The sequence below is a fragment of the Apus apus genome, chromosome 3, assembly GCF_020740795.1.
Source record: "Apus apus isolate bApuApu2 chromosome 3, bApuApu2.pri.cur, whole genome shotgun sequence".
Lineage (NCBI taxonomy): Eukaryota > Metazoa > Chordata > Aves > Apodiformes > Apodidae > Apus > Apus apus.
Window position 1 is genome coordinate 65,004,349 of NC_067284.1, and position 12,636 is coordinate 65,016,984.

The following is a 12,636-nucleotide window of genomic DNA, read 5'->3' on the forward strand; positions in this document are numbered from 1 at the left end:
GCTGCATTAACTGTGTAATACTGAATTAGAGCAGAGTCTGCGACATGTATGTACTTGATTACGGCACAGCCACTACTGAAATACTGTGTCCAATACTGTTGTCCACAATTTCAGCAGTATATGAATAAAGCAGAGGACCTTCAGAGGGAAACTGTGAGAATAACTGAAAAGGCTGAAAAGTATCTCAAGGAACACAATATACTAAACTTACAAGAGCTGTGGCTCCATCACCATCTATGGATCTGAAACACACTCAAAGTCAGGTAAAGCAGCCCATGCTGAGCTCCTGGCTGCCTCATTGCAGGGTCTTCCAGCTGCCATGCCAGCTTGTTCTCAGCCAGATCAGTTCCTGTCTGCAAAACTTGCTTCTCCTGCAGGTGCCTACACAATGCCCACAGATAAGGTAATGGCTCTTCAAAACAGCATATGAAGGTTTACACCAGATTAAAATCCTAGAATTCGAAAATAAACAACTTAAAATACAAAGATGCCTGTTTCTAGTGAACACAAATAATCATTGGAATAATTTACCAAGCATGGTATGAACTCCCTTTCAAAAAAGCAATTAAATTCAAATGGCTTAGAAAATGGAGGTAGGGAGACCAGAAGACTAATATGACTTCCAGCTTTTTAATCTGTATGTGTCCATTCTACAATAATTCAAAGCCTCTTAGAGCAATGCCAGTCTCATTGTCTATAAAGTGTAGCATGATATCAATTAGTCATTAGCCATGAGTGTGAACAGATCTAGAACATTATACTCTAAGAAGAACATCTCATCCCTGCTAAGTATCACTTTCAGTTGTAAGGCAACATTCATGGTCAATCAGAAACCCACTTGCAGGTCTGGCTGTCATTACATTAAGGCAATTTATACTCTGTGACACTGTAATATTGCCATAGATCAAATAAGAACCAAGCCCTTTGGTTTCATATCACACATCAAATATCTTGGGATCAAATCTCATCCCAACAGGACATAGAAAGTACAAGATAGATAAAACATACACAAAGCTTTTTTCTATTTTTTTTTTAATACAAACAAATAAAAATCTAGCAACCTCTGGTGGATGTTGAGTTCTCCCAGGCTTTGAAAAGTAAACAGTAGTACTACAAAGATGGTACAAAACCGCATTCATGATATTTATAATCAGCAAAGCAGATTTACCTGATCAAGCTTCATCTGAATAAAAGGCTGAGATTCGTAAAGGCTACAAAGGAACCACTCCTTTAGGTGCTGCTTGAAACCCTGGCCACAATTACTATTCTGCTTGCCTAAACAATCACTGAATAGACTCCAGTTTCAACACCACAGGGAAAAATCTGGAGTGGTTTTACGGACTCAAATTAAATGGCTCCAACTTTTCATCCATACAAAAAAATGTACCTTATAAGTTAACTGGTTATTTTGTGAGCCACTTTAAGACACATCAAGTCAGAGAGGCTTTATGTAAAACCACATGCACCTTCATGCTGTAAGCACAACTCCTGTTCCCAAACTACTTGGCTTCCCAGCTTGTAAACTCAGCATCTACCATGCAGCAAACTGACTTTCAGAAGTTGTTCTCCTGGCTCCAGCTCTATTCAGAACTGACTTTTAAGATTTTATTGATAACATAAAAACACCTTGTTGGCTTAGCCCCGAGCTCTCTTTACAGTCCACTGCACAGGGATTGGCCACCTTCTTATTCACAGCCTTTGGATTCTTCCCTGCTCTGGGTCCTGAGATCTGATTTTGCACATTTTTAAGAAGCCTCTGGATGTGATCTGATGAGCTCCTAGACAAAAACTTGCTGTAGGGGGGATGATAGAGATATATGATGGCATGTTTATTTGCCAAGAGCTTTGCAGTCAGATGGTCATTTATTTTAGACAGGGGGAGGTGAATACCTCTGAAGTACAGAACATGAACTCATGCCTCCTTCTCCGCATTCTGCGTTTCTTGCCATATTGCTACCATATGCTGTTCCCAGATGACATCTGCCATCAAATGCTTCTATCAATAAGCTAGTAAGGTGTTTATTTTTTAAAGTATTTTTTTTTTTGCAAAGCCTTATGCAGAAGACCATCTACAGTGGCAACTCAGTAAAAGGGAAAGCAACGCGTTACAGTAATACGTCCAAATATACCTTGAAGATGTGGCTGTTCCCTGAAACAAAGGAACAGCTCTTAATACCTGATCCAAAGACTTTTGCCGTTAACGGAAAGACTTCCAGTGTTTTCAGCAGGCTTTGGACCAGGGCCCTTAATCTGGGGAACATACTCTCAAAACACAGAAAAATGAAAAGGTTTGACTGTATCACATGTATAGCTGGCCTTGTGGCAAGTGTGCATGAGGCAGATTCTTTTCCAGGCTCTACCTCAATAAATACACTTTCAGCCAGCGAAAATTAAGTCTCCCAATAACGCGGGTAAATAATAGGACTCCAACTTGGAAGGAGGTTAAGTTCCTTCAGACACATGATATTGTTGTAATTGAGCCTCTGGCCATCTTTATAAATATCTCTTTTTTCTAGATCCTTCTGGGGCTCTTTTCTTCCTTGATTAGCAAGAGGAATGTGAAATTTCCAAATACATGGCTCCTAGCACCAAGGAGAAATTAAGGCTGGGATGGGAGAATACAGATTCAGAAAGTGAGAGAAAGCTCAGATATCCAAAAATCTGTTTGAGTCCATCCTAACTGGGATGAAGCTGCTCAGTTAGCTCCCTTGTTTTCCAAACTGTACAACCTGGCAGGGAGCCTCTTGGTTCCTATCACACCACCAGATCAGAACAGAAGATTTATTCTCAAGAAAGCTGGAACTTGCTCCTCACTCACAAAACTAAATATGTATGTACGTCTGCTGCAACAGCCTGCCATTATACACTAGATAAACACGAAAACAAGCACAACAAATGAAATGCACAGATATCTTTCAACATGCCTCAATGTTGAAATGTGGCTACTTCACTCACAGAGTGTGCATCAGTAAAAATTTGCATACAGAGCAGTGATTGGCAGAAGACATATACAGCCCTTGCCCTGCCAGGGAAGCCTACAGCCAATTACAACAGTCAAGAAAACTGGGCTGGATGGGTGAGAATTGGGTGAGAATGAGAACACCAAGGATCTGCATGGATCCAGAATACATCCAGGCAGTTCAAAACATCCTATCATGTTGGAGAGTATCACTTACCCTTTCCTGAGAGCAAATATCCCTATACATTCTGCAGGCATTCAGATGAAGAAATTAACTGCCAGTACTGCATGTACCAGTGGACCTGATCCCTGGCATCCTTAAATTTTGCTTACTAGGTATTCATTAAGTGCTCTGGTTCAGTATTATCCAGTCAACTGGATCGATTCCTGCATCAGACTCTTGAAGCATGAACGCCAGGAACTGTGAAGCAAAGGGCAGAGCTGGCCCCTCCATCATTACATTCATGAGGGACTAGAGATGTATCTCAGCTCTGCTAACCTGGGCCACCCCAGGGACCAAGAGGAGGTGGGACAAGGAAAAGCAGCCTGCCACAGGCTCTGGTGAATGCTAGGCCCTAACCATGCTGTGCCTGCCATCCACTTCTGCCATTATTTCAACCCACTGCTGCATCTGAAGAGGGTAAATTTGCCGCATTGTTTTTACATGTCACTTGGAAGATGGGAAGTTCTGCAGGTGTTGTTCTTTCAAGTGTACATCTTGGCAGTCCTAGAGGAGATGTTTATGGCTGTTTGCCCAAAGCCCCAAAAAAGTAATTTGATATATGTTGGAGAACACTCATTCAAAGCAGCAAGGTCTACTCCCTGTTCAAATTGGGTACTGGAGACCATCTGTAAACACAACTGTAGGCTCAGGATTAATAAGGATTATTGTGCAGAAGCCTTCATCAAGTATGGAATAGCTAGGTACCCTCTGACCACTTCAAAAGAGTCAGTACTGCTAAGATCTATTAGTTCTTCAGCCTTCTGAGTACAAAGTCCACCCACAGTGTTGGGGTTTTTTGTGGGTTGCTTTTTTTTCCACCCCAGGGAATGAAAACCAACATGTTCTGATTCCTATCTTTCAATCATCACTATGGTAAAGATAAGTTACCATCACTACTATTTCAGCTGAGCTAGCTGCTGAATTGCAAATGCTATATGTAAACAAAAACAAGAGAAGGAACTTCAACAGACTTAGCTCGCCTTTTAAAATTCAAGGCAGGGGTTTAAAAGACATGAAGCCAGGGAAAACAGTGGATACTAACACAAGCCAAACAGTGAAAAATAACAAAGTTGTAAGCCTGAAAAACTGAAATGGAAAGAATGACAGATTTACTGCTGCATTTGATGCACATAACCACTGATAGACTTTCCCCAGGAAGTGTTGAAATTACCATCACTGAAAGGAATCCAGAAGCTAAAAATTAAATTATCTTTCCCAGAACATTCCAATTTGGGCTTTGGCAACAACAGATGTTTTAATGCTCTTAAATATATGCACGCATGTGTGTGCACGCATGCACACATGCACACATATACTGAAGTACAGTATCCTCTTTCACGCAAGACCTCCCTCTTAGTTTTCACAAAGTCAGACTGAACTTATGGTCATTCTGCAAAATCTTTTCTTCAAAGTCTCTGCTCAAACACACAACTGTCCGATTAAGCAACCCATACGAAGTATTACAGCAGCTCCAAGTTATGAATGAATCGTTATTTGTGAACTTGCCTGTCAAGACAGATACGGTATTTGTTAGTGCAGTGTGGGTTAGATACGATGGGAAGGAGCCAAACAAGTAAAGTGAAAGGTCAGTATCACAATATTTTGCTTTCCCTCCCTTCCTCCAGTTTGCCTAAAACGATGCCACAGCTTTTGCTGAAACGTGATACGGTAGTTTATTTTCATGCAACCTACCATGCTTATTTGAAAAGCAATATTCACACAAGAAAAGTAAAAGAAACAAGGGTGCTGAGGAAGAATAGAACAGAACATTTTTGTGCAAGAAAGCTACAGCAGAGGGACAAATCCATAAACTGACAGAAAATAAGACATCTTCAGAAATCTGGTGATACTTTAATTAAGACCACCCTATGGAAGCTGAAACACAATGCACTGTTTTTCTTGTATTAAAATGTTGTATTACAAGGATCACAGGTTAATTTATGTTGGAAAGGACATCTAGTTCAACCTCCAGCTCAAAGCAGGGTCAGCTGTGAGATCATCTTGTCATTTATACTTTATACAGCTATTTATAATAACATGAAGTCAGCATCATGCTGTTAGGTCCTCTGTAACAACAAACAGAGGCTCCTTCCCTAAGGAAATTTCAGTGCACAAAAGCTCAGCTCTACAATGAAGATCTACTCTACAATGAATATGTCAATGAGCATCACACATGGAATTAAAAGGAACCCTTGCTCATCGCACAAGTTGTTGTGTTTCAGTTATCTTCTCCACTCCATCTGCCATAAATCCGCTGCAGAGATGCCTGTGAGGTACACCAGCTCCTGGAAACCAAATGTGGATGCCAATGAACGCAAACAGCAACAGAAGATGTATTTCAATGGAGCCTGTCCTTCCACACTGAATGAGCAGTTGCCCTGCTCCTCATCTTCTTGTCAGAAACAAATCTTTGTGTTTCTCCTCTCGACCCTGCAGCTGTACATTTTTTGTACAGTCGGGTGCCCAGCTGCAATAACTGAACAGCAGTGAGGACAAGCATGAGTGAGCTCCTTTAAGAAGAAACATAGTTGCTTCAGACTGACTATCACAGGAAGCCAACCGAGATGCTAGACCTAGGCTCCTGTGAGTCCACACTACAGATTGCAAGGGAAACAAGCAACAGCTTGTGGGTGAGGGCAGGATGCAAACTATCCTTAAACAAACGACCAAATCAAACTTTTTAGTCTAAACAAATCAGCAGAAACATCCATGACACAGCATTACATTAAATAATACCTGGGGACTGTATCACCCTCAAGCTAAAAACTGCCTGCCAGACAACATGCAGCATGTGGTTTCACAACAGGAAGGGAAACATTTGTGTGTCTTTAATCATGACTTGTTTTGTCACCATACCCTGGGGTTCCTCTCTTTATCTGTAATACAGGAGCAGCCCAGCACAGACACTGCAAAGGCAAAAGAGGCCAGCTGCCCAACAGGGCCAGACTTCTTCAGGATCACAGAAGTACTGAAGAGCCTATTATTTCCTCTCTAAAAAGTCCACTAAAGCATTTCCTTCTCACTGGGCTCCAATGCCCCAAAGACAGATTTCAGTGCAGCAAGAGGGATTTGAAACGTCTGGCTTTGTTCATCCCTGCAAATGTGCCACAAACCGGGCCCTAATTCAGGAAGCTAATTAGGCATACACAGATAGGCATACACAGAGCCTTAATGTTAATTAGTCTGTTCATGTGTGTGAAGCTCTATGTATGTTTCAGAACTGTGAAGAAGCTCACAGAGGACAACAGCTAGGAGTTCTCATTCATCTTTTTGCTGAGCTCTAGTGCAGGCAGGAATCTCATATTGACAGTAAGATGCTTTAAGTAGTAATTTCAAAGTAACATGGCCATCCTGATGACCACTATTATTCTCATATAGTGCACCAAGAACGAGCAAGGCTAAAACCAGCAGCTAATAAAGATGATGCTCCACTTTCTTTGCATGGTAACTACTCCCCCTCAGTCCTGCAACTAAGTGGGGCCAGAAAGAGTGGCATGAGCTCTGGGCACTCCCTGCACATCTCCAGCCATGCGCAGAAGACAAGAGCACATTTCAAGATAGGTCCCTGGGACTGTAAAACATTCACATTGCCAGCAGACTGAGGGATGGGGGAACAGCAGGGGCAGTGATGCATATCTGAACTTTTCATTTACCAGAGTAGAGTGAAAGAGCCTCTTTAAAACAGACACCAGAGAAATTTGAGAAGGATTACAGAAAGGACTTGAGAATACAGCCCTACAATTCTGTCTTGCAAGTCTTAAGACCTTGCAGTGCTAAAGAATGGGGATTATGGGTGGTGTACTTTTCCATAGGCTTCATCTGCTGGAAGAAATCACAGAAACATAGAACAGTTTGAGTTGGAAGGGACCTTAAAAGTCATCTAGTTCCACCCCTTACACGAGCAGGAACACCTCCCACTATGCAAGGTTGCTTGAACCTCTATCCAACCTGGCCTTGAACACTTCCAGTGAGGAGGCATCCACAACTTCCCTGGGTAACCTGCTCTAGTGTCTCACCACCCTCACAGTGAAGAAATTCTTCTTAATGTCTAACCTAAATCTAACCTCTTCCAGTTTAAAGACATTACACCTTTTCCTGTCACTACAAGCCCTTGTAAGAAGTCCCTCCCCAGCTTTCCTATACGCCCCTCTCAGGCACCGGAGGGCTGCTGTAAGGTCTCCCTAGAGCCCTTCTCTTCTCCAGGCTGAGCAACCCCAACTCTCTCAGCCTGTTTTTGTAGAAGAGGTGCTATGACCCTCTGATCATCTTTGTGGCCCTCCTCTGGACTTGCTCCAACAGTTCCATGTCCTTAGAGGGACCATGTACCATGCCAGACTGCCTTGTGGACCTCTACCTCTCCCAGCTTGGTGCTCTGCTTACAGCAAGTTGCTGATGACTCAGAAGGCAGGCAGGAAACACACGTGGTGCACCCCACCACCTGCTCCATATGAGTGGGAGTGGAAGAACAGAGGGCTCTTTGATGTCAGCTGCCCTTGGTTAGTGCACCAGAGCATGTTATTTCATTATCCCTCTTAGACTGTAGAGGACTACTGTCCAAAAAATTACCCTGCCCATTTTTAAAACCATTAGCAATTTCCTATTCTGGTTTTTAGGGGTTTTTTTCATCACCACCTAGGAAGATTGCAAGATTGCTCTAAGCGCCATTCATGAACAAGGAGCAAGGAACTATGCCCACATCCCTCCTCAGGAAAGCCTTTGCATTGCCTCAGGTTCTCTGGAATATGCCTCCTACAAGAGGAGCTCCAGAGCACAACCACAGGGCTAGCATCGATGTAAGGTTTTAAAATAAGGTATTCCTCCTTTTTCATATCATTAACAACACAGGAGATCCTGAAAGCTAAATGCAAACACATGCAAGCCACGCAGCCTTAGCTCCTAACATGGTGGTAATGATGCTGTCAGTGCTGGCAGACGTGGAGCACGGCCACTCCTCCACAAGTCATTCTGGTACCCTGAAGACAAGGAGCCCACATACGTGTAATTGCTGGTAAATTGAGTCCTTGTTGATAAAGTAGAAGCATGTCATTGTGCCCAGCCAGTTTATAATGTTGTCTTTCATGAGGTGAACATTCAGCAGAATGACAGTCTGTGTAAAGCAATATTCATGGTACAGAGCTCCTGAGAAAACTAATCCTACCACCCAGTGAAGGCTGGAACCTGTGGAGGCTCCTTCATACTAAAGTAGGTCAAAATCCATGGAAAACCAGGACCAAACCCTGAAGAACTGTGATTTCTTAGGCTACTGAGTACTTACAGATCTACCTCCAAGTATGCCAAAATGCAGATGACACAACTGGACCTCAGCCCCTCATACATGTGTTGCCTGTTTTTCTAGAGTATCTCAGGTATGCATTAGTTTTACAATTTGCAATTTTTATCTGTGCTGGCATTAAATTTCTGTTTATTACCATGCAATGGTGATTAGCACTCAGCATCAAATCAATAATGAGCTTAAGTATCAGCCCCTAGATAATCAATGAAGAATTGAAAAAAAAAAAAAACTTCTATCGTGATTCATTTTTCACAGAAGTTGGCATCAAGCATCTACACAGGTAACTTTGCCTAGCCATAAAACTTGCAAGAATTCTCTCATGTTGTGCTCAGCTTCCAAATCCCACCTCTCTCTTTAAACCACTCCCTAAACCAGCTCGATTCCTGAATGTCAGCTGGACTTCGGAGAGTGGTGCGAGCACAACAGAGGCAGGCATGCTTCACAGACAAAAGCTTTTTGTTTTTTCCAAACCTCCTTGTAGTATCTTTTTCTGCCACTACATTTCACATCTGTTGTTTTTGGGTCTGGCAGTCCTTGACTCACGGAATTTCCACATATATTCTGACTAGATGTGTCTTTAACCTCAAGTGGACTGTCAAGCCAGATGCCAGATGCCCCCTTATTTCCTCAGTGCAAACTATCAGTAAACCTTAGCATAACTTTACTTTGAGCCTTAAACTAACAGCATGTGAAAAGATTAATATGAATAAATTCAAAACTAATCAGATCCCTTCTTTAAATGTTGACACAGTATTATTTATATCCCATAAATACCTTCTTGACTAAAATTCATCCCAGGAGATTGGCATCTTGCCAGTTCTATTCATATTTACTGTATTTATACAGTACAGTTGGCCAAGGATAATATTTAAGACAAAATATGCCTTAGGGTATATACAGTATCTCTTATAGTTTTCCTTTTAAATCTCTTCATTGCTAAAAATATTTAGTCTGAACTTTACAAAATGCCCCACAATGACCTATCAGCGATCTGTAGTGATATATTTCTGACTATGAGTATAATTAGAGCATATTTGTAATACTTGGGTTGTAGTCAGTTACTGAATGCTAACAACTTGTGGTAAAAACTGAACCACTGATCTTTCCCATGCCTTCCTTCCAGCAGCTTTTGACCTCCAGTGTGTTCACACTGATCCTCTTCTCCCTCCTGACTCCCTCCGACACAGCAGAAATCGTAGAGTTAAAAAAATTCACTCCAAGACGTCTAGAAGAAAGTGTCCGCGGCAGCCAGAGCTGCGCTTTCAATTTCTTCCCTTAAAATATGGTGGAGCGATTTCTTCCTTTCTGTCTTTTTTGGAAAGGTTTGCTCCATCCAGCATAACTAGAGAGCAGTGGAAAAACAGTTAACCTACTTATTCTGATGTTAGCGACAGCCCTCGCACAGTAGTACTGGATCTGCTGCTCACTGGCCCTCCGATCCCAAACGTCTGATGCACTCTGTTGGTAGATACCTGTAATCTCCTCTGCTCTTCCAAAACCTCTATCGATACCTCAGTACAAACCTGGCCTCTGACAACATTTTAAAAATAGATCATCTTTTTGTCAACACCATCCAAGTCACACACCACAGATATTTTAATTTTCTGGAAAGTATGCGGCTGCATTTTGGACTATCGGTTCTTTGTAGTTTGCTCATGGGAGGAAAACAGCAGTGCTCAGGATGGATGTATTTCACAATTCTCTGAGACTCTGTTACAGGGTCAGCTCCACAAGCCAAGGCACTGGTATCAGTCTTCCTAACCTTTGCCCGTAGGTGCTCACTCCCCTGCTCAGGGCATGACCTGATGGGTCTCAAAACAAAGTGCTGTCTTCCACTAAAAACACCAGCAAAATACTAGTGGACCAACATGGAAAATAGGCACGATTTCTGTGTTCTCACTATGGCTATGAATTACACTGAACCTCTCTGCCCAAGCCTCTCACATGGCTCCAATTTTTTTTTTTTTTTCTCTAATTGAAAAAAAAAAAGTATTCCTTCCCTGAGGGCAACAAGGGTGGAGTGTACTTATCGTGGCTATTGTGGATGGTGCCATAATTACAATAATAAAATGGTTCCGACTGCCAGGATGTCCTGTACCTGGTGCTGTCATTTTAAGAATAAAGGAAGAAAGGGAGGCAGCTGCACCAATACCTTGGCTGGCAACCTAGGACTATCACATGCAAGACGGAGCAAGCCCCAAAGCTACAACTTGCTAAACTAAAAGTAAGGGGAAAATACAATTAGAAACTCTGGGACAAAGTTACCAAGATGGCTGCATTATCTATTTAAGCAAGAGGTATGTGCTTTTCAAAAACAGACAGCAAGTATATAGGGCATCAAGGGGCGGGGGAGGGAAGAGAGAGGAAAGCGAGCTACAGGAAAAGAGTAGGGACTAGGTTTTGGATACAAACGGTGAAGTTATTTTCTGCTTCTGGTATTTCACTTTCCTTGGTATGATGACGAACTAGATTCTTTTAAGGGAGTGGGGTGCTTTTCCTTTTTTTTTTTTTTTTTTTTCTTGCTATACACTTCAACTTCACTATCAAAACAAAAAGCCATGTCGTTTCGACTATTAATCATTTGAAGTGGATTTGGTCAGCACAGTACATTTCTACGAATTTTTTTTTTTTTTTTTCTCTGAAAAATGTGGCATGATCACTAGAAGGTCGTTAAAAACAGCAAAAAGCAGACGGGCTGAGACGGGTTCTAAGAACCAAGGCTACCCAGAAGGAGAAACTTTTTCTGTACTGGAAATGAAAGTGCCCACGAACTGAAACGGGAGGCTAGGTAAAGTGGGAAGAGGAGGGAGGACCTCTGTGCCTCTGTCCTCTCTGAGCACCAATCTGAATAGCAGTCTGTGGGATGATGTTTTGGAGGGGTGCACTGAGAAGAGGGGCTAGTGACTTGTTTTTTTAAAGACCTCCTTTTCAGTTATGGAGAGATGGAAACCTGCCCGATCCAGACACTCCAAGGCAAACAACAGCAGTGGAAAGATATTGGCTCTTTGCAGAGGCTGCACACAGGGCTGGGGGGGAGGAAAACCCAGTGCTAGGGACGGAGCAGGAACCTGGGTGGGTGCAGCTTCGCTCAGGTACATGGTGGTGGAAAGCAGGGGCACCTTTACGGCTTCCTAGTGACTTCAAAGAGGATGGGAAAACTCGTGAGTCTAGGGGGAACAACTGACACTCCCTAACCCACCCAGGCATACACATAGCCCACCACTTAAACGAAACCCTAGAAACCACCACCCAAGGAGATGCTGAGGGTACGTGTAAACTGAGCACAGAAGGCAGATTATGATGCATGGGGCTGGTATTTGAAGGTGCTGGGCACTGCCAAGCCTCGGGGGCGAAATTACACACACATGCACAAACACAGAGGACTTACTTTCGGGGTAAAAAGGCTGCATGTCTATTTTGTAAACTTCTTTGGCATAATACTCCTCGTCGCTCCTCTCCCTTTCGCAAGTGGCAGCTCTGTGGTTGGCTTTCTCTTGCAGCAGGTCCCTGGTGCTGTTGTAGATGGAGATGACCTCCGGGGGCACCTCCTCGGGTTCGGGGTACTCGTCCGGAGGGCTGGTGAGCTTCAGTTTGCTCAAGATCTGCCCCCGGATCGCCTCGATCCTCTTGCGCATAAACTGATCCATGTCGAGGGTGCTGCAGGTAGACAGGCTGAAAGCCACGGTGGCCAGATCCACGGTGAGGAACACGCTCAGGAGATAGCAGTGCATTTTAAGTGTTTAAATACAGCGCCCCCCAAAAAAAGAGTGACTTTAACAACGAACAACAACGACCAAAAAAAAAAAAAATAAAAATAAAAAAGGGGGATGTGTGCAAACAAAGGGAAGATCTGCAGACAAAATGCAGTTAAAAATCGAACTGCAAGGACGACTTGCAATCGAAAAACGCACGGGGGGCGTCAGTGTAAAAAATACCAATAATAATAAAAAATAAAATAAAGTATATTAAAAAGTCAGTTGCTACAACTAGACTAAATTCAGGGTGGAGTGAGCCGGACAGCAAAAAAAAAGGGGAGGAAAAAAACCCCAAACACCTAAACAAACCCGCGAATCAAGTCAAAGGAAGACAGGCTGTTCTCAGCGCGCTGGCGGAGCAGGCTGGAAAACAAAAAATTGAAGGGGGAAAAAAAAAAAGGGGAGG

General features: G+C 42.8%; 1 protein-coding gene across 1 annotated transcript in view; it reads right to left on the reverse strand.

The window, feature by feature from the left end:
• TGFB2 (transforming growth factor beta 2) overlaps nt 1–12,629 on the reverse strand; it is a 63,049-nt gene extending 50,420 nt beyond the window's left edge. The window contains exon 1 of the mRNA XM_051615165.1: nt 11,864–12,629. Within this exon, the coding sequence (XP_051471125.1) occupies nt 11,864–12,206 (343 nt within the window). The 5' untranslated portion in view covers nt 12,207–12,629. The remainder of the gene's footprint in view (nt 1–11,863) is intronic.
• Nucleotides 12,630–12,636: the final 7 nt, after the last annotated feature.